Here is a 23,336-nt window from a genome sequence, read left to right on the forward strand (position 1 = left end):
CTAACGCCTGTGGACACGTGTGAGCTGCGTGAAAAACATTGCTAAATCATACGCACCCAGCTACGCTTTACTGCTGGCTTCGCCATTTGCTTTCCTTAATTGGGAAAAAAAATACCTGCTCTGCCAGAGTTATAATAACTCTGCTACCCTCACGTTCTGTGACACATAAGCAGGGACACAGCACAGTTATTACACTTCTCATGTTCATTGAATATACGCAGTGCTGCCTTTTGGTGGGAAAAAACTGAAAACAAATCTATTTGTCCAGCCTCTGTCCGTCCTAACGCCTGTGGACACGTGTGAGCTGCGTGAAAAACATTGCTAAATCATACGCACCCAGCTACGCTTTACTGCTGGCTTCGCCATTTGCTTTCCTTAATTGGGAAAAAAAATACCTGCTCTGCCAGAGTTATAATAACTCTGCTACCCTCACGTTCTGTGACACATAAGCAGGGACACAGCACAGTTATTAAACTTAGATTATTCATTCACTAGAGGCAGTGGGGCCTTTCGTTTTCCCAAAAGGGCAAAAATTATATTTGGCCTGCAGTCTTGCGCCAATTTATTTCCTGCCTGTTAAATCAAATCACTGGTAATACAGCATGCTGAGGGGTAGGGGTAGGCCTAGAGGACGTGGACGCGGCCGAGGACGCGGAGGGCCAAGTCAGGGTGTGGGCACAGCCCGAGCTCCTGATCCCGGTGTGTCGCAGCCGACTGCTGCGCGATTAGGAGAGAGGCACGTTTCTGGCGTCCCCACATTCATCGCCCAATTAATGGGTCCACGCGGGAGACGGTTATTAGAAAATGAGCAGTGTGAGCAGGTCCTGTCCTGGATGGCAGAAAGTGCTTCGAGCAACCTATCGTCAACACGCAGTTCTGCGCCGTCCACTGCTGCAAATCCGAATCCTCTGTCTGCTGCTCCTCCTTCCTCCCAGCCTCCTCACTCCACTACAATGACACCTGCTCAGGAGCGGGAACACTCCCAGGAACTGTTCTCGGGCCCCTGCTTAGATTGGGCAGCAGCGGTTCCTCTCCCACCAGAGGAGTTTATCGTCACTGATGCCCAACCATTCGAAAGTTCCCGGGGTCCGAGGGAAGAGGCTGGGGACTTCCGCCAACTGTCTCAACAACTTTCTGTGGGTGAGGAGGATGATGACGATCAGACACAGTTGTCTTGCAGTGAGGTAGTAGTAAGGGCAGTAAGTCCAAGGGAGCAGCGCACAGAGGATTCGGAGGAAGAGCAGCAGGACGATGAGGTGACTGACCCCACCTGGTGTGCAACGCTTACTCAGGAGGACAGGTCTTCAGAGGGGGAGTCAAGGGCATCAGCAGGGCAGGTTGCAAGAGGCAGTGCGGTGTCCAGGGGTAGAGGCAGGGCCAGACCGAATAATCCACCAAGTGTTTCCCAAAGCGCCCCCTCGCGCCATGCCACCCTGCAGAGGCCGAGGTGCTCTAAGGTCTGGCAGTTTTTCACAGAGACGCCTGACGACCGACGAACAGTGGTGTGCAACCTTTGTTGCGCAAAGCTCAGCCGGGGAGCCAACACCAACAGCCTCACCACCACCACCATGCGCAGACATATGATGGCCAAGCACCCCACAAGGTGGGACGAAGGCCGTTCACCGCCTCCGGTTTGCACCCCTGCCTCTCCCCGTGCCCCAACCTGCCACTGAGATGCAACCCCCCTCTCAGGACACAGGCACTACCGCCTCATGGCCTGCACCCACACCCTCATCTCCGCTGTCCTCGGCCCCATCCAGCAGTGTAGTTCAGCGCACCGTTCAGCCGTCGCTTGCGCAAGTGTTCGAGCGCAAGCGCAAGTACGCCGCCACGCACCCGCACGCTCAAACGTTAACCGTCCGCATAGCAAAATTCATCAGCCTTGAGATGCTGCCGTATAGGGTTGTGGAAACTGAGTCCTTCAAAAGTATCATGGAGGCGGCGGCCCCGCGCTACTCAGTTCCCAGTCGCCACTACTTTTCCCGATGTGCCGTCCCAGCCCTGCACGACCACGTCTCCCGCAACATTGTGCGCGCCCTCACCAACGCGGTTACTGCCACGGTCCACTTAACTACGGACACGTGGACAAGCACAGGCGGGCAGGGCCACTACATCTCCCTGACGGCACATTGGGTGAATTTAGTGGAGGCTGGGACAGAGTCAGAGCCTGGGACCGCTCACGTCCTACCCACCCCCAGAATTGCGGGCCCCAGCTCGGTGGTGGTATCTGCGGAGGTGTATGCTTCCTCCACTAAAGCACCCTCCTCCTCTGTCTCGCAATCAAGATGTGTTAGCAGCAGCACGTCGCCAGCAGTCGGTGTCGCGCGGTGTGGCAGCACAGCGGTGGGCAAGCGTCAGCAGGCCGTGCTGAAACTACTCAGCTTAGGCGATAAGAGGCACACGGCCCACGAACTGCTGCAGGGTCTGACACAGCAGACCGACCGCTGGCTTGCGCCGCTGAGCCTCCAACCGGGCATGGTCGTGTGTGACAACGGGCGTAACCTGGTGGCGGCTCTGCAGCTTGGCAGCCTCACGCACGTGCCATGCCTGGCCCACGTCTTTAATTTGGTGGTTCAGCGGTTTCTGAAAAGCTACCCACGCTTGTCAGACCTGCTCGTAAAGGCGCGCCGGCTCTGCGCACATTTCCGCAAGTCCCACACGGACGCTGCCACCCTGCGCACCCTGCAACATCACTTTAAGCTGCCAGTGCACCGACTGCTGTGCGACGTGCCCACACGGTGGAACTCTACGCTCCACATGTTGGCTAGGCTCTATGAGCAGCGTAGAGCAATAGTGGAATACCAACTCCAACATGGGCGGCGCAGTGGGAGTCAGCCTCCTCAATTCCTTTCAGAAGAGTGGGCCTGGTTGGCAGACATCTGCCATGTCCTTGGTAATTTTGAGGAGTCTACCCAGGTGGTGAGCGGCGATGCTACAATCATTAGCGTCACCATTCCTCTGCTATGCATCTTGAGAAATTCCCTGCAAACCATAAAGGCAGCTGCTTTGCGCTCGGAAACGGGGGCGGGGGAAGACAGTATGCCGCTGGATAGTCAGGGCACCCTCCTGTCTATTTCTCAGCGCGTACAGGAGGAGGAGGAGGAGCATGAGGAGGATGAGGAGGAGGGGGAAGAGACAGCTTGGGCCGCTGCTGACGGTACACCGGCTGATTGCCTGTCATCCTTTCAGCGTGTATGGCCTGAGGAGGAGGAGGAGGAGGAGGAGGAGGATCCTGAAAGTGATCTTCCTAGTGAAGACAGCCATGTGTTGCGTACAGGTACCCTGGCACACATGGCTGACTTCATGTTAGGATGCCTTTCTCGTGACCCTCGCGTTGCACGCATTCTGGCCACTACGGATTACTGGGTGTACACACTGCTCGATCCACGGTATAAGGAGAACCTGCCCACTCTGATTCCCGAAGAGGAAAGGGGTTCGAGAGTGTTGCTATACCACAGGACCCTTGCGGACAAGCTGATGGTAAAATTCCCAGCCGACAGCGCTAGTGGCAGAAGGCGCAGTACCGAGGGCAAGGTAGCAGGGGATGTGCGTAGATCGAGCAGCATGTACATCCCAGGCAGTGCAACAGTCTTTAAGGGCCTGGCCAGCTTTATGGCTCCCCACCAAGACTGTGTCACCGCTCCCCAGTCACGGCTGAGTCGGCGGGAGCACTGTAAAAGGATGGTGAGGGAGTACGTAGCGGATCGCACGACCATCCTTGGTGATGCCTCTGCCCCCTACAACTACTGGGTGTCGAAGCTGGACATGTGGCCTGAACTAGCGCTGTATGCCCTGGAGGTGCTTGCTTGTCCTGCGGCTAGCGTCTTGTCGGAGAGGGTGTTTAGTGCGGCTGGGGGAATCATCACAGATAAGCGTAGCCGCTGGTCAACCGACAGTGCCGAGAGGCTAACACTCATCAAGATGAACAAAGCCTGGATTTCCCCAGACTTCTGTTCTCCACCAGCGGACAGCAGCGATACGTAAGCAATACGTAGGCTGCACCCGCGGATGGAAGCTACGTTCTCTCTCACCATCCAAAACGGGGACATTTCTGCTTCATCAATCTGTGTCTAATATTCCTCCTCCTCCTCCTCCTGCTCCTCCTCCTGAAACCTCACGTAATCACGCTGAACGGGCAATTTTTCTTAGGGCCACAAGGCTCACTCAAATAATTTTTCAGAACAATTTTTATAAGTTTCAATGCGCTTAAAAGCATTGGAACTTTAACTTGAACCAATTTTTCGTTACACTGGGCTGCCTCCAGGCCTAGTTACCACTTAAGCCACATTAACCAAAGCGATTAATGGGTTTCACCTGCCCTCTTGGCTGGCCATGGCCAATTTTTGGGATGTACATTAGTACTGTTGATACAGCAATTTTTGTGGGCCCTCGCCTACAGTGTAATCAAATTAATTTTTAGCCCACCTGCATTACAGCTGACGTTACCTCAGCTGTGTTGGGCAATGCAATGGGATATTTTTATGTACCGCCGGTGGGTTCCAGGGAGCCACCCATGCTGTAGGTGCACACTGAGTTTTTAATACATCTGTACACTTCTAAAGAACCCGTCTGACTGGGGCATGCAGTGTGGGCCGAAGCCCACCTGTATTACGCACGACATTACTACCTCAGCTGTGTTGGGCAATGCAATGGGATATTTCTATGTACCGCCGGTGGCTTCCTGGCACCCACCCAGGCAGTGGGTCCACAGGGAGTTTAACCTACATGTGTCCACTTGTAAAGAACCCCAGTCTGACTGGGGCATGCAGTGTGGGCCGAAACCCACCTGCATTAACCCTTTCCAGTCCACTGTGTGACCTGTGAAGACATTAGGGTTTAAGGCTGTACAGCTCCGTTGTTGGTAGACGTCCGTCGGGGTTCTCTTACTGTATATTGCCAGCCTCTCTGCTGTCGGAGCCTATCCTACGTGTCAGCTCATGCAGTACTGGCTTTAGCCAGCATATAGCGCCGTTGTATAACAGCAGAAAAAGAGTAAGCCCCCTAGGAAAACCATATACAAATTGGATTGGAAAGGGTTAAGCACAACATTACTACCTCAGCTGTGTTGGGCAATGCAATGGGATATTTCTATGTACCGCCGGTGGCTTCCTGGCACCCACCCATGCTGTAGGTGCACACGGAGTTTTTACTACATCTGTACACTTATAAAGAACCCCAGTCAGACTGGGGCATGCAGTGTGGGCCGAAGCCCACCTGCATTAAGCACGACATTACTACCTCAGCTGTGTTGGGCAATGCAATGGGATATTTCTGTGTACCGCCGGTGGGTTCCAGGGAGCCACCCATGCTGTGGGTTGACAGGGACTTCACAATAGGGAGTTGTACCTGCCTGTGTCTATGAATTAAAAAGCCTGGTCTGACTGGGGCATGCAGACACCTTGACAGAATGAATAGTGTGTGGCACATAGGTTCCCCATTGCTATGCCCACGTGTGCAGCTCCTGATGGCGGTGGCACAGGATTCTATTTCTCATTGCTTCTGTACAGCATTGTGGGCTATCGCTCCGCCACTTTTAAAGAGGGTCGCTGCCTAGCCGTGCCAACCTCTGCAGTGTGTGCCTGCGGTCCCTCGTCATGGCAGACGCAATTCTAAATAGACATGAGCGTGGTGTGGCATGAGGGCAGCTGAAGGCTGCCCAGGGACACTTTGGTGTGCGCTGTGGGGGGGGGGAGGGGGGGCGGTTGGGCAGCATGTAACCCAGGAGAAGTGTCAGTGGAGTGTCATGCAGGCAGTGATTGTGCTTTGTTGGAGGTAGTGTGGTGCTTAGCAAAGGTATGCCATGCTAATGAGGGCTTTTCAGAAGTAAAAGTTGTTGGGAGGGGGGGGGGCCCACTCTTGCCGGTATTGTGGCTTAATAGTGGGACCTGTGAACTTGAGATGCAGCCCAACACGTAGCCCCTCGCCTGCCCTATCCGTCACTGTGTCATTCCCATCACTTTCCTGAATTGCCCAGATTTTCACACATGAAAACCTTAGCGAGCATCGGCGAAATACAAAAATGTTCTGGTCGCCCATTGACTTCAATGGGGTTCGTTGTTCGAAACGAACCCTCGAGCATCACGGGAAGTTCGTTCCGAATAACGAACACCCGAACATTTTGGTGTTCGCTCATCTCTAATGCCAAGTCATAACTGGCATGGATTTGCATTTCTGGCCCATGGACATCTAAAGATGCGCTAAACCTATTTCAAGCCTCTTGGTAAATTTAGCGATCTTTCCCCGAATCACTGATGCTAACACTAGAGTAAGATTGCCAATCTGTAGTACTTCTCTACCCCAGTGTATTTACTATAACTTGATATATCCATTGACATAGTAATTATTATTATTACTATTAACTAATACACCCACAGATGTATATCAATTGCTATAGAAAATATCGAAGATAGAGATATATTGATAGCTGTCTCTTTTGTTTACACAATATATTATATATATATATATATATATATATATATATATATATATATATATATATATATATATATATATATATATTCATATGGAGACAAAGAAGAGTTTTCTTTCAGTGCGGTTCTCTCTTTCCCATAATTGATAATAACTAATGCAACATTCTATAATTATCCTATAATCTGTAATACTTGAAGAAAAAAAAGATGGGTCTATACCAAATGTACTCCTGTGACTGTCACAGTCTAAGGTAATACATGCCATTCAGATGCGTCTGTCCTAATCTAGTCTTGAATCTTGTGATGGACTTAATTTTCTCATGATAAAAAGTTAATACATTTTCACGATTTTGAGTAAAAAAAAAAAGTCAACATTAGGCATTTTTTAACATGGGAGCCTATTGGTGAAGGATGGCGGATGGATGTCATAATTAGAGGAATAAATCACGGTCATCCAGTAAAAAAATGGATTCGTTAAACATATACTTTTTCTAACATGGGAGCCGATATGACGGGAGGTCAACGGATGGCATCAGTCGGATTTGTTTTCTTTTGTTTCTTTTTTCATCTTGTGCCACACAACTCGGGATATGTTGAGTTAATGGAGGCCACATTTGTACTTTGCTTTAATGTAAAAATGCATTACTGTTCACTGGCAGAATTAAAAGGCTAACTTGTAACATGCATATTAAAATGAAGACAAAATAATAGCATGGGGAGGATGGAAATAATAGCATTAAAATAACAGTTCCACCTCATTTAAACTGCATGGTCAGAAAATAAATAGAAGGCATAATTATGACTAAATTGCAGTAGGTTAACATGTGCATGGCCATATGCTAGTAAATCAAGTTCAGGAACCGATTCTACAAAGCAGAAATCAAAGTACTGATATAATGATGGCCCCTAATTCCACCCGAAAGTAGAGAAGGAGTCGACCTCCAAGGTTGACCATTTTGTGTTGAAGCTCTTCATTTAATATGGGGAAATTGTATTAAGGCCGTTACAGAGCATAGAGGAATCACGCAGGTTCTGTGCATTTGCGCGATACACAGAACTTATGTGATGTATTAGCCAATTATTTCTAATAGGTTAATTTACATGGGCTTTTTTGTCTCACACAAATGCAAGACGGGAAAACTGAAAGATGGATCATTTTCGTGTAATTCATACACAAGAATAGGATTTGCAATGTGTGGTGTCTGGCGCATCGTACAGCACATGGACGGGTTTTTGCGAGATTCACAGGCGCAACTCACTATCGCCCATGTTAATTCCAGTCTGAGGCCAGGTTCACACGAGCATGAGTTCACCGTGTATTACGTGCGTAATGTACATGCGGTTAAAACGTGGTGAATGGAGTCAATGAAAGTACATGGATTTTCATTGATTCATTCATACTTGTGAATGTTCATTGCGTATAATACGCACGCAAAAAAGAATACACCATGTTCTATTTTGCCACGTATTACATGCATTAAAGCCCTATTTTTCTCTATGGGTGCATAATCAACACAGTACATATGCAATAACATTGTGTATGTGCAGTATTTATACACGCTGTTGCAAAGCGATAGAGTGGGAAATTGAAACAAAAAAAGAAACTAGAAAGTCTGCGCATAACAGCGGTAAGTGATCCCAACCCTACAGCTGCAGTCAAAAATTGCTGCCGTAAGCAGCGACAGGCCGGGTCACCACTGGCTCCACAGCAGTAAAATTATATATATATATTGCAATGTAAAGTTTTACAAGATTTTTATAATTGTGTACTGCTACTTTAAGAAGTATATTGCATGGTGTGTGGCAGTGTATGGCACGGACATCTACACTCATGTGAGAGACGGAATTGCTATATAGTACATGTGGGAGTGCCTTTAAATAGGGGCTCTTCCTGTACTGAGCGCTGGTAAGTGGAGTGATTGGGTTCCAGCCACAGAGGAGTTGCTGCTTGTGCTCCCGCATGTGACACTCTTTGTGAAGGCCCGAGTGTGTGAGATGCAGACGGCATTGTGGTATTATCCTCAGAGTGCCATGCTGTCCACTTGCGAGCAAGACGTGTTTTGGACGAGTGTTGTACCGAATTGTGTAGCAGCCAAGCAGACCAGATGCCATTCGCCATACTCTGCTGCTGCCAACCAGAAGCCCCCTGTATTGCTGTTGGCATTCAAGTAAAGAGACTGTTTTGCTGTCCTTGCTGATTTTTTTCATTAAAGTTGCGTTTGAAGCATCGCCATATGGGCATCTAAATAATCTTCACCGCCTCATGCACCAATACATCACCTACAACTGGTATAACTTCATGAACCCATTTCACCAGCCTGAGTGACGAGTGATCCAAACCCTACAGCTGCGGCCAGTCCTGCCCTCCCCGGTCCACCTCGTGAGCGGCTTACACCGCTGCCTGCCTTCTCTGACTACAGTCTCTGCAGTCAGACCAGTCATCCACATACAGGATGCTGCAAACTATTATTAACAGTAGTGCTCAAAAGCTATGTGCACCCAGCCTTGGGGCTCCTTCACATTTGCAATTGTGGAAATCAGGAGCAAAATCTGTATGTCTAAATGTGGATTTTGATGCGTAATTGCTGGCAGAATTAAGCCATTTTTAGATCCGGATCAAAATCGCCACGTTAGGCCGATGTCCTGCGAGCGTAAGCTCATTTTCATGCGCATTTTCGAAAATGCATTTGTTTATGCATCTGTGTTTTACTATACTTTCTAAGCGCGCATACAATGCGCATTTGCGCTCGCGCCAAAAAACAGTCAATCATGCTCCCATTCATTGAAATGGGTAATGTAATTAGTTCAATATGGACCGCCGCAAAACAATGAAAAATGTCGAAATATAGATTATCATCAAAGGAATCCGCTCGCTTCAAAGCAAAACGTACAAAGGTTCCTCAAAATCCTTTTTTAAAGCTTACATACATAATAATAACACATGATACCAACCTGCAAAATTTACTTTGGTGGAAAATAAAGAAAGTTGGGTACTTGTGGATTATCTGTCACTAGAGATGAGCGAGCGTACTCAGTGTTTTTGAACTCGAGCACCGCTTTTTCCGAGTAACTGACTACTCGGACGAAAAGATTCGGGGGGCACCGGGGGTGAGGGGGGGTTTCAGAGGGGAGTGGGGGGGGGGGAGAGAGAGCTTCCCCCTGTTCCCCACTGCTACCCCCCCCCCCCCCCCCCCCCCGCTCCACCACACCGCCCCCTGAATCTTTTTGTCCGAGTAGTCAGTTACTCGGAAAAAGCGGTGCTCGAGTTCAAAAAACACCCGAACCGAGTACGCTCGCTCATCTCGATCTGTCACCACTTTTTTAATTAATTTCACAAATTGTTCACCAATACACATGTGTAAAAAAAACACTAATTATTTCTTAAACTCTTTTTATTTCTCCTAAACATAAATATTTATAATATTATTGAGGTGGTATAAACACAGCAATAGTCTGCAAGGATGGTCGAATGGTATATATTAAATGAGTGGTCACCAAAGTACCGAAATGGGCCTAAATTGTAACACAATGATATCTGCAATGTTCCTTGTGCATATATTAGGAAGATTCCTCCGGGTCCATCTAACAGTCTATTTATAAATATAAAATAACATACATCAATACTGAAAAAGACATGACGGTCAATGAAATGAAAACACATAAAAACAAAATACTGTGCTACCACTTCTGACCACCAGGTGGGCACAGAGTCTATCCGTTTTGTATGTTACGCTGGACAGTGATGTAGCACAATAAATGTCTTTGCTGTATACATAAATATATACTTAGTGTACACAAAGCTGCAGAGCAGCAGGATTTCTCTTTCTGTTCCGCCTTTAACATTTGATAAACAACCCTCCAGCAATCAGTAATGGTAATGTGTTACACGTGGTTCATGGAGAACCATGATGACTAAATGAAAAGGGTTTTAGATGAATGTCATTTCCCTTGGTTTCCAATAACAGAAAAATGTAGTCTAGATGGGGAATGATGTTCTTAGCTCATCATGCTGAGTGATAGTCACCATATCAGAAGAAGTTTTTTGAAAACATATTGCTGATAGTAAAGGGTGCAGACTAGAGATGAGCGAGTATACTCGCTAAGGCACATTACTCGAGCGAGTAGTGCCTTAGCCGAGTATCTCCCCACTCGTCTCTAAAGATTCGGGGGCCGGCGTGGGTGACAGGTGAGTTGTGGCGGGGGAGAGCGGGAGGAACGGAGGGGTGATCTCTCTCTCCCTCTCTCCACCCCCCCCCCCCCCCCCCCCCCGCTCCCCGCCGCAACTCACCTGTCACCCACGCCGGCCACCATCTTTAGAGACGAGCGGGGAGATACTCGGCTAAGGCACTACTCGCTCGAGTAATGTGCCTTAGCGAGTATACTCGCTCATCTCTAGTGCAGACCTGACAAATGACACCTATCAGGGACTTCTCACCTCTCGGCGCAGAATCGCATTGAATCGCTTTGGTAATTCTGCACCGAGATTTTGTGTGTTCACAGGGCTACATCCTCATGTGGACGCTCTGCCAAAAGCGTGTGGTTTTAGAGGCATAATCTGCACGGAAAAACCCCTGTTGGATTCCACCATGTGCAAAATACCCTTGTAGTTGTGTTCTGACATAGAACAATAAAATACACGAGTTTTAAATAGAAACAGTTTTAGGTGTTTATTTAGAAAAAAAATTCTAGATCGCCTTTTCAGACCCCAGCAGTTCTTGCCACTTCTGCTGTCCGGCATGGGCAGTGGCGTGCCTTCTTTTCTTTCCATATGGCCGACAGCAGAACACTAAGGTCTGTGCTTCTTCATTGCCTTCTGAAAAATATCTGATAAATCACTTTAAATTACTATTTTTGTAAAGTTTTTCACATGGCGCCCATACCCACTGCGGACAATCGACATGCAGATTTTCACGAATTGCTGCACTTTGGCTTGCTATTGTTTCAATTGGCCAGTCCAGGTGCAGCGTGACAATACAGTGATGTACAAGCAGTTGTTATGGATTATCCGCAGCGCGTACAGATGCCCTTAGGCTGGCTTCAAACTGGTGTAGCATATTTCTGTACATATTTCTGCTGTGTATTTGCACGATGGGCATTGCGTGAGCATGTCATGCATATTTGCGCAAACTAAAAAACATGCAAGCATACTCCCTTTTATTTCGATGGGCAATTAAGTTAAATTAGTTTAATATGTGCTATGTTCATGCGCAATACACATGAAAATAGAACATGCTGAGTATTTTTTTGCGTGAACGAAATGCGCCGAATATGCTTACGTGAATGTATTTTGTAATTATCTACCTTCACTCACGCTCCTAGAATCTAAGTTTTCCATATTTCACTGAAGCTGCTTCCAACCCCGACTTTTGGCCTTTCTGGTTGTGATGTTATTAGCAAGTTTCCTCCAGCTTTGAGGCTTCTTGGGCTCAAGATCCTCATCAATGAGCTTCTCCCATTTTCTCGTCTTTTTCCTTGTCAGGAAACGTTTAATTCTGGACCACAAGGTTCCTTCTTCAGTAGCATGTAAGTTCCGGTCACAAAAAGGTGAGACATTATTCTCCATTTCTACAGTTGGACAAGGTCCACCGGTCATATGTTGCTCCATGTCAAACTGCTGTTCATCGCCATAATAAAATGGCTCAGCAGAACAGACAGTTCGCCAAGTAAATTTTAGGTTCATTTTGAGACGTCTTCTCAAATCTCCAGTAAAAACCAGACTGAAGTAATTGGAACGACAGAATGTTTCTTTAGCTGGAACCATAGGGCTGTGAGGTCACACATCTATGATGTTATACAGCTGATCTCTGACAGCACTAGAAGCCAATGCTTATCATTGGTCATGGAACCTATCACCTCAGAAACTGAGAATTATGTCCCACGTTCCAGTCACCAAGAGCCACAAACTACCAAGAAAGGGAGTAGTCCAGAATTAAAAGGAAGAAGTTCGAAAAATGGGAACTGCTTACTGAAGAAGATTCTGAGCCTAAGAAGCCTCAAGGATGGAGAAAAATGGCTAATAACATCATAGCAAGATAGGCGAAGCATGGATGCTGGAAACGGCTGGTAGATAAAGAATAAAGAACAGAAAAGTTGGAGTCCAGGAACCTGAGTGAAGATTATGAGCAATCTTCACAGTGTGTACTATTATGCACATGTGAAGTCTGAAGCATTACTGAATGTCTTTAGTCTTACACATGTGCAGTTAGAGAATTTAGTACCTGCATCCAGAAGTGAATCACGATATCGCTGTTCCATGGCTAGAGACTAAAGATCATCACCTGTCACCTACATAACCATGTGCTCAACAATAAGGAAGCACAGAACTTAACGCTGCTGCTATCAGCCACACGAGCGAAGAAGGCACAGCAACTGCCCACATCAGGGAGAGGAAACAAGAACCGCCGGGCCTGAAAGTATTATTCAGAATTTATTTTTTCAAAATACACATAAAACTGTTTCTCTTTGAACCCGTGTAGTCTTGGCAGGACTTATGTGTTTTATTTTTCTCCATCGGAATACAACTGCTAAGTGGTTAATAAGAAAAGCCCCATTTAGACAGAACGATTATCAATCAAAGACGGCTTTTGAGCGATAATTTTTGTGTCTAAATGTGTCCATCTTTCAGTTTTCTGCTTAACAATGGTTTTCAGTTCTGCTTGAAAACCGTTGTTCAGAAGAACAGCTGAAAAGCAGGACTGCACTCTGTGTTCTGCAGCGGAGATCTGAAAACAGCTGATAACATTGTTACAGCTGTTCTCATTTTTTACCATCACCAGCAGAACAGCTGATTAGCAGGACCATAGGCGGTGTCTGCTGTCCATGGTGCTGAATTCTCCAAGGGGAGCCCGGGGCTGAACAATACAGCTAATTACAGAGCTCAGACCTCCTGCTGAGTTCTGTAACAGCTTCCAGAAGCTCATATGCATGCAAATGAAGCTAATAAGTACTAATAGCAATTAGTGCCTATTAGTACTTTTATGCCAAATGATCACTGATCTTTCAATCTTTTGAAAAACATCTGTGTGTGTAAATGGAGCTTAAAGCAAGAACAGGAAGTAATCAGGCACTTGCTGACACATTATAAGAGAGATATGCAGGGAAAATCTGGAAGAAAAGGCCCATTTACACCAGAAAATGATCGCAAAAAAAATTGCTAATCAGCGATTGTCTTAGCGATAATCAGTGCTTGTAAATGTGTGCCCATCGTCCGCTTTTCGGGCACTGTTACCTGATCATTAAATTCAAGCTAACCTAAAAATCATCATTCACTTTTATCAGAAGTTCTCCACGGGGTGTGCTGATAGCATTGTTTCCCCATGGAGAACAAAGGATCTGAGCACAGATAAGAGCCCTCAGGCTATTAACTGCATTCAGTGAAGGCTTCATTTGCACACCTAATTAGTACTTAAGTAGCTGAGTAGCTACTTAATACTTTATGCAAAATGATCGCTCAAAGCTGTCACTATCGTTTAAGCGATCTTTGAGCGATCATCTGCTGGTGTAAATAGGCCTTAACCCTTTCCAATCCACTTCCTGACCTCTGAAGACATTATGATTTAAGGCTGTATAGCTCTGATGTTGGAAGACATCCGTTGGGGATCTCTTACTGTATATTGCCAGCCTCTCTGCTGTCAGAGCCTATCCAACATGTCACCTCATGCAGTACTGGCTGTAGCCAGCATATAGCGCTGTTGTATAATGGCAGAAAAAGAGTAAGCCCCCTAGGAAAACCAGGATACAAATTGGATTGGAAAGGGTTAAGGCTCAGTTCACATAGAAATGGTAATCAGTGGATCCCTTGAGGGAACCACTGAATTCAATTAAACAAACATCGAAAGTTGCAAACTTTGGTCTCTCTTTGACTAGGCTTCTGTTCATTTCTGTTACTTTTGGTGCACACAATAACATAGTTGACAACAGACTGTAATGGGCTGTCCTGTACTTTAGTAGTCAGCCACGAGCCACTGAGAACTCTTTACCCAGATCACAGTTTCTAACGAATTAGGAGAATATTACCTGATCCCCTCATCAACTCAGAACATCTGAGATCCATGTCCAACAAGTTCAGGTACAGAGGATACCCTCCTGAATACCTGCTAAATGGGAAACCTCATTACTGCCTGCAACCTGCCAGTACTATAACTCCTAAACGTTACACCAACTGGGTGCCATTAGCTCACAGCTGCCACCCACTCATTTCCAAAATGCAAGAAAACACTCCCGGGTACTTGAGAAAACCTATCCTACCACACCCACCAACTCGGGGAAGACTGAGAATATGATGGAGCCTACAGAGGGGAAAACTAGTGAAAATTACATATAGAAGTAATACATTGGCCACAACTAGTGCTACTCCTCATGTACACGCAACGGCTTATTCTAAAAAGTCACATGAAAGCACAGTGACTCTTTAAAGGATCAACTGTAAGATAGGCTTAGACCACTTTCATGTGGCAGCAGTCGGGTCAGTATTTCCCATCAGTATTTCCAAGCCAAAATCAGTAGTGGAACAAACACCTAAGAACTATAATGCGGAACACATGTATCCGTTTTACAACTAGGACCCGCTCTTGGTTTTGGCTTACAAATGCTACGGTACAATACACCAGTGTCAGAGTGGCCCGTGTGGCTTTTAGGAGAACACACCAGGTAAGCCGTCTCTTCCTTAGAAGGTATGGACCTATTTTCCTGTTTTACAAACGTTAAAACTTTAGAAGAAGAGAGAATACAGGATGGGTGGGGTAATATTTAACCTAAGGCATGTATGTAAAGACATCATACAAAACTAATGTTTAGTGATTTCTTGTGATTTCCTTCTTTTTGCTTCTCCTAGACTTTTACTATGAGGGTTTTAGGCTATAAGCTATATTTTCTGCAGCAGCAGATTGTCTTGATTCCACAGCAAAACCCATGAAGAATGTTCGATAAAACCAGTGTTACATGCAGATTTTTGCAGAGTTCACCCTATGGAAAAGAGTGAAATCCATGGCAAAATATGCAGTATAAATTCTCATGCTGCAGATTTGAAATCTACACTCCGGGTCAATCTTTATTGTAGATCCCTCTCGCAGCCTGGATGCAGAATCATAACTTGAAGCCGCTGGGTTCCTATACAAAGTTTGTAACAGCACTTGGACAGCCAATGTGATAACCTGTAACTGCAGGTTATCACATTGGCTATCACATAAATCCAAGGTTGTTCACTTTTTTCACCTAAAATGATGTTTTGTGCTGGAAAATCACTCAAAAGTACTGGCTACTAAGGGGTCTCAATTCTTTCTAATTTGCTGTCCAGCCTGATGTCAAGTGAAGTCAGTATCTATGTCACTTCTTAATGCAGATGCAGTCAGAATTGAGGTGGAAATTCTTTTGGCCATACATAGGTCTAAATCCGCGTTTGGATCCTCGGCATAAATATGTGGCTTAGCCATGGATTTCTGCTGCGGATTTAGTGGCAAAATCTGCGTGGAAGAATCTGCATTGATTTCTGCCATGTGCACATACCCTAAGGGTGCCTACACACACGCTGTAGTTGCTGCGGGCTTGTGCAGCAAAAAAATAAAAGCAGCGAATACACAGCAAATGTGCAGTTACCACATCCATACCTAAATAGTAAGGATTTTGCTGTGGATTTTATTGCAGATTTGCCACAAGTGTTAACCTTTGTATTTGAAAGGTTGAAATCCACAGTCAAAATCAGCAGCGTAAATTGACATGTTGCGGATTTAGAATCTACAATGTATTTCAAATATGCTGCAGCAAAGCAAATGCAAAGAAACGTCCATAGAGAATGGTTTGGTGCAGAATAAATTAACGGGCTACTCCAGATAAAAAACACAACTTTCCATTTGTGCACCCTCACCCAATTGCCTGTCACACTCTGGAGGTCTCCTCTGTATAATGCAGTAAATTTCATGCAGTGCAGCCTCTTATTTGACTTATTAGGTAAAATCTTAATTCTTAGATTTTGTGCTCTCCTTCACATCAATCCCATGATGCATTAGTACAACATTACATGAACAGCTAAAGCCAGTACCATCTCACCTAAATAAGGTACAGACCATAAGTATACAGTCAAAGGATGAGCTGTGATCTCCTCCACTATAGTTGTGTGACAGGTGCTGTGTAATCAACATCAGTAACTATAATAGGGGTGTCTGCGTCTATCATATCCACGACTCCAAATTTAATAGAAACCCTTCCCTATCTGTCTGTTCTATCATGGGTGTGATGCTTGTTTGCCCACAATGTTGGCTATATAGTGTAGTAGAGTTGGTAGTTGTTCAAGTGATAAATAGTAAATATTATAGTGTAGATTGTGAGCCCTTGTGGACAGGGCCCTTTCTCCTTTTGTCCTAGTCTGTTACTCAGTAAGCTCATGTTTATTGTAGTTACTTCTTTTTATTGTTTGCATATATGTTTTGTATTGTATGTACGGTGCCCTGAAAGATGATGGTGCTACAATATATAATAATAAACATTAACTTATAATACTTAGCCACTTACTGAACACTGTTGTTGCATCTCCTGTCTTGTCTGTAGCTGCACATCATTATCCTCCTCTTCAGTCTTCATACGTTGCGTGTATGTATCTATTTCTTGTACGAGATGTCCTGATGTATCCTTTAAATCCTTTAGCTTCAATTCTAGTAGATTATAATTTTGCCTTTTTCAAAGAGAAGTGCAATATTTTAAATATTCCCATCAATATAAAATGTACATTCTAAAGAACCCTTTTTTCCCAAAAAATGCTTTATATAATTCTGATTTCTATTTATTATCCCACCACTTACTTTGGTGGCATATTGATAGACTTAGGACTCATTCACACAGGCGTATGTACAACCCATATTATGTGCGCAATTCTTATGTGCATAGTACGGAGTGCTGAATCCCCACTGATCTGCATTGGGGCATTCTCACATGCATATTTATGGGCGTGAATTGAAATCACAGCATGTTCTACTTTGGGCCGTATTGTGGACCAAAATAGCCCATTGAAGTCAATGGGATTGTGTAACTACACAGTGAATATGCATGATGCATGCGTATTCACAGAGTATTTATGCATTAAATCAATGGACCTGCTTGAGGATATTAAAACGCATACCAAAAAAAATGCAAGCATGCGCAGAGAGTCATGGAATACGCAGTGTTTCCGTCCATGAAAACATTGCATATTCATGGAGCAAAAACTGCATACGTGTTTAGGAGTTCTTAGAGATAAATTTATAGTTGATGAAGAGGTCTGATTGCTGTAACTTGTTAAAATGAAGGCTATTCCAAGTACTGTACCCTTGCAGCTCCTGTTGGCGGCAGCTGGCTATACAGAAGACACCAGCGCTGCACTTAATAATTATATAATAATTAGAATAATTATAATCTTTGGGACAAACTGGTGTCTCCCCAGTAAAGCTGTGCTAAAGCTCTCTCACTTAGTCCTTCTAGTGTTTACTGGGGGGCCCAGCAGTTCCCCAATCAATTGTAGTTTTAAAGAAAGTGGTGGACTACCATAAAACTCAGTCAGTAAGTGTTTATCTTAAAGAGGACTCATTTCCCAATTTGTCAATAAGAGCTCGAGTTACTTTCCAAGCCAGAAGCTACTCTACCATTTAGTCAGGCAGTCTCCACCACACAGTGTCAATCAAATGTCACATTATTCATTGACAATGGCAGGTGGAGACGGACAGTAGACTAGTGTCAGGCTTGGAGAGTAACTGGAGTGATTGTAGGCAAACAGGGAAGGAAGATTAACCCTTTCCAATCCACTGTCTGACCTCTGAAGACATTATGACATAAGGCTGTACAGCTCGGATGTTGGAAGACGTCCGTCGGGGTTCTCTTACTGTATATTGCCAGCCTCCCTGCTATCGGAGCCTATCCAACATGTCACCTCATGCAGTACTGGCTTTAATCAGCAGATAGCGCCGTTCTATAACGGCAGAAAAAAAGTAAGCTCCCTAGGAAAACCAGGATACAAATTAGATTGGAAAGGGTTAAAAGAAAAATAAAATCACCCCTCCAGTGGAATGAGCGGAGAAATGTCTGTAAAGTTATGCAGCCCGCATCACTGGTCAGAGAAAGTGCCAGGTCTTCTTTAAATGAGTATTTCAGTAAAATTTAGCTATCCCCTATCCACGGGATAGGGAATAACTAGCTGATCAGTGGGGGTCCGAACGATGGGATTTCCACCAATCAACTACTTATCCTGTATCCCATGGATAGGGAATACCTTAATCTTACCAGAAAACTCCTGCTTACAAATACTGCTGTAATTGGGGGTGGGGGATGAAGTCTTAACTTAGACATCATCTTCTGACAGAAAATAAGACAAAAAAGCACAGCATTGTGAACAGCAGAATGAATGTCAGGGAAAAAAAGGCACAACTATCCTTGTAGATTAGCCATATTCATTTAAGGACATTCATATCAGACACAACTCATGGAGAAGAGCGGTGCAGTTTCTAGAAAGAAAAGCAGACTTTTTTTTTTAATATCACGCCCAACCCCTTTAATAAGCAAAAATACTGTAGGTCATATTTTATTGAGTTTCCCTTTAACTCCCTAGGTCAGGTCAGTGAATAACCATACATACAAAAAGGAAAAAGTCATACATAAAAATGAGTTCTTTAAAAGGAGATAAAACACAGATCACTTACTGTAACATTGCAATTGCATTCTCTGTTGATTTTATGGCTTTTTCAATTATATTTCCGTATTGTATGAGGTCTCGAGTTGATTTCTGAAAGTTTTCTGTACGTTCAATACTATTCTTTAATTGTTCAGAAACCACAGATACTTTCACCTGAAAGAAGAAAAACGGTAAAGCTATTTCATCTGATCCAGAGATACGTATGACACATTTACTTTTACCATATATGCCCTCCAATCTATGTACGTTTCATGGATATTTTGCTGCTGCATGTTAATGGAGTTTTGTAAATCCTCATTGAGTTGTACTGGAATTAGAGATGAGCGAACGTACTCGGTAAGGGCGATTTTCGAGTACTCGGGTGCGCTGTGGGTGAGCGGGGGGTTGCAGCGGGGAGTGGGGGGGAGAGGGAGAGAGAGAGGGCTCCCCCCTGTTCCCCGCTGCTACCCCCCACTCCCCTCTGCAACCCCCCGCCCCACAGCGCACCCGAGTACTTTTAACCCGAGTAGTGAAGTACTCGAAAATCGCGGTGCTCGATTGCAAAATCGCCCTTACCGAGTACGTTCGCTCATCTCTAACTGGAATCTGTTGTAGATTTCTTATGGAAATTCTCAGATGCCTCTTTTCAGGGGATCATTTCTCACTTTGCAACTTTCTAACTATTTTTAAGCCTCACTTGAATGACACTTATTGTGTCATGACACTTTATTGGAGACGGATAACTTCCATATATATATATGAGGGGGATGCAGAGATCCTACATTCGAGCATGCACTACTGGTCTACTAGCGGCAATGAGAAACACTAGACTGCTTACACTGGTAATGTGTGAACCACTTCCCGCCACACATCTACCCTAGCTTTTCCATTTACTCCCCACCACCACATGTCCCATGCTTCTCTTATACTAAAGTAATAGGAAAATGTACAATAAAGTGTAAAAAAGAATAAAAAACATTTTGGCCTATTGTGTTACTTTATATATACAGCAGATAACAATCATCTTATGTGGCACTGTACAAGGATTATATGGATTGCTATGTAAAGTTAATATGTGAAACCTCGTAACTTTAGAAAATTCTATTTTTTGCTTGATTTCTGCTTCCAGTGCTAAGATTTGACATTTACTATGACGTTCCACCTAAAACATGCTTATGACAGGCAGTAATGATCTGGGTCTCAAAATACTGCTTTTTAGAATTAAACCGAATGGCTTCTATATGAGAATGGTTTCTTGTATTTTCCTGACACATTAATAGCATAGTCTGAAGATGTTACAAATAATTCTGTCTTGCAGCTGATACAATCTTGTAACTAATAGACTGACTGAGATTACCCATCATTTACAAGAAGGTGCCATCTGCTGAGCAAAAGTGTAATAAGCAAGCAATTTCAATTATATGTGAAATCTTTTTCTTTCTTTATTGATTTTCTCTGTCGTTTTCCTAAAGCCCCGAAGCAATCCTCACTAGTTTGGCAAGTGAACAGAACAGCAGTCTCTCCAGTGACCCCAATATCAATTTTGCTTTTTATTTTACCCTCTCTTAAGGCTATGGACCTAATAGACTACGTCAAGCAAGAGAAGGAAAACTACTATATACATCCAAGGCAACTGACTAGAAATGGCAGGCTACTCGTGAGAGTCAAATATAATATGTTAGAGTCTGACCTCTGCACTTTAAATCAGGGATGGGCATTCCTCAGCACTGTGACAGCAAATCAACTACATCTCCCAGGATGCCCAGTTTGGCACTAAGACATTTACATTATCAGATGAGGTCGCCTTTGCCAATATTACAAAGTAGATTGAAAATTAAGCACTCCCCTTATGAAGTGACCACATACATTAAAATTTAGGAAAACGCTACATCATCAACAACACTTGCATTGTACCGATATGTAGATTAAAAGTGCAATGGTGTCCTTCCATGATCACCATGCAGGTAGAACTGAAAATATACAGCGACCTCAACCTGTGGCTGTTGTAAAGCTACAACTCCAAGCATGCTGTGAGCAGGGCATGTTGGGAGTTGTAGTTTTGAGACAGCATGCAACAGGTTGTATAGGGAGTTTTGAACAATTTCTTCCCATCAGTGTAGAGCGCAGGTCATATCTAGGAAACTGCAGAATAGTTCTTGGAACATGCAGTTTTTTTTTTCAACAGATTTCTAATGAATAATCATTTTTGTCTCTACCGACTTTTATTGTAGGTAGAGGTAAGGCAATTTTTTTTTAAAAAATGCATTTTAGCAATGAATTAAGTGGCTTACATTTCTCCTGCCATAGAATACAATAAGGAGAATCAACAAGACTAATTATTCCTAATGGCCAACTAATAGCAAACCATTTGACGAACTAGCGAAATGTGAATATATATGCAGGATATATTCAATCTCCTCTTGTGGTGAAGGTCATAAACGCTAAACATTAAATTAGCGGCCACTGCAGGAGAAATGTAGTATTACAGGGCGATAATTCATCAGGATGTAATACCTGCTTGAAAGGAGATTAGAACACGTGTTTTGCGGACCGTAAATATGGAGCTAATGTAAATCTATGTATCTATTCACATAGTCATATTTTTCCTCATTCATTTTTTTAAATCCACAGCATGACCTATTTTTTTGAGTTTTTACCTATTGCTATTCTTTTCTAATGGGTAAATAGGGATCAGTATTTGCCCAGTAGAAAATAAAATATATGAAGGCAAAAGCAGACTCACTGAAAGCATGTACCTCTCCTAAACTCATAAGACGTTACTGAGAGAGAGAACTTTTATTAAGATAAAATTAAAAGCTTTGACGATACTTATTGAAATACAAAAAATATATCCAAAGAACCCTCAGTAAGAGACTGGAATAACCCCGGTTCATAGATATAGAAGGGTGTCATCACAAAAGGGTACTCAAACAAAAAGAGAGAGGAACAGATGGATAATGTGTATGTGACTATCTACATTCAGGATCCCTCATGCGATAAATCTGATCCCCCTTCCTGAGACACAAAACAAAAATCCTTAAATCCTCATCTCAAACTGAACAGGACAGACAAGAGAGCGTATTAGCTAATATCCTTTACAGAAAAATGCTTCCCTTAAAGAACCTTAAAGACATTTTGCAACTACATTTTTTTTTAACTATCTGGCCATGTTGTAAATTAATAAAGGAACATATATTTATCCGTCCCAGGCGCCCGGAGCTGCAGAGCCACATCTCATCTCCCATTTCGCAGTCAGTCTTTAAACAGGATGTCACAGATTGCTGCAGCCAATCAGAGACCTGAGTAGTCCACCGCTGAGGTCTGTAACTGGCTGCAGCAGTCCATTGCTGAGGTCTCTAACTGGCTGCAGCAGTTTGCAACATCCCATATATTAACTACAGGTTTGTTCGTCATAGATTTTTCCGGCACGTGTGAGTCCACCCGTAGCAGGCCCCCTCCTACTCCTGAATGCAGTAGGGACCTGGCAACAAGAGTACCCATGAACTGTTCAGATCATTACATGCACTTGAGCCCTTGCTATGGTGTTGTCTTATTTGCATTTTACCCCCCCCCCCCCCCCCAAATATTTGCTTCATATTTGTTGCTGATTGGTTCACCTCTGTATCTTCCAGTTGTTGGTGCAGGTTGCCCCTTTGGTATGTTAATTGCTGCTTTGTGAGAATAAACTCTTCATCACCTTGTGTCTTTTGCTGTCTTGTGATTTTTAGCACCTAGAGAATAAAAATGTACGCATATATTATACATAAGATACCCATCATATACATGCTTGCAATGAACTGAAGCAGATAACAATAATAACTGTCTTATTGACTTATATGTAATTGTTTTCTATGTCCTGTCCGCATCTATCAATTAATATTGATGTATGAGAATATCTTTAGGCTTCTTGCACACTACTGTATTACAGGGCCATTCAGCTGCTTGTTTTTCTGTTGACACATTAAGATATGTTGAGTGATGCATTGTTAAACACTTTGAGAAACAGTTATGCAAAAGTGGACAGCCCCTTTAAATAAGGCGGATGATTCAGAACAGATTTTGATGTCATGTTAGTCAGTTGCTTTTGTCAAAGAGATTTATTTTCATGTTAAAGTCAATAAATGCAGCTTCTGAATGGATATACCTTCCTCAATAGGGATCATTTATAGAAAATGATTATTATTTTATCTTCTTATCTTTAACCTCAATATATATTACCAGCTTTCAAAGAAGAATATTCACTAATTTGAAAACAAATGAAAGAATAAATAAGA

General features: G+C 44.0%; 1 protein-coding gene across 3 annotated transcripts in view; it reads right to left on the reverse strand.

Moving 5' to 3' along the window:
- The window catches only part of CCDC178 (coiled-coil domain containing 178), a 371,972-nt gene that overhangs the window by 248,939 nt on the left and 99,697 nt on the right, over positions 1-23,336 (reverse strand). For 2 of the 3 annotated variants that reach the window (XM_066578043.1, XM_066578044.1), the window contains 3 exons: positions 22,680-22,793; positions 19,091-19,236; positions 16,938-17,097 (listed from right to left, as the gene is read on the reverse strand). In XM_066578043.1, the coding sequence (XP_066434140.1) occupies positions 16,938-17,097; positions 19,091-19,236; positions 22,680-22,793 (420 nt within the window). Of the gene's footprint in view, positions 1-11,179; positions 11,256-16,937; positions 17,098-19,090; positions 19,237-22,679; positions 22,794-23,336 lie in introns of those variants that run through there. The other variant, XM_066578045.1, reaches the window with a different exon arrangement.

Source organism: Eleutherodactylus coqui, chromosome 9 (genome assembly GCF_035609145.1).
Source record: "Eleutherodactylus coqui strain aEleCoq1 chromosome 9, aEleCoq1.hap1, whole genome shotgun sequence".
Classification (NCBI taxonomy): Eukaryota; Metazoa; Chordata; class Amphibia; order Anura; family Eleutherodactylidae; genus Eleutherodactylus; species Eleutherodactylus coqui.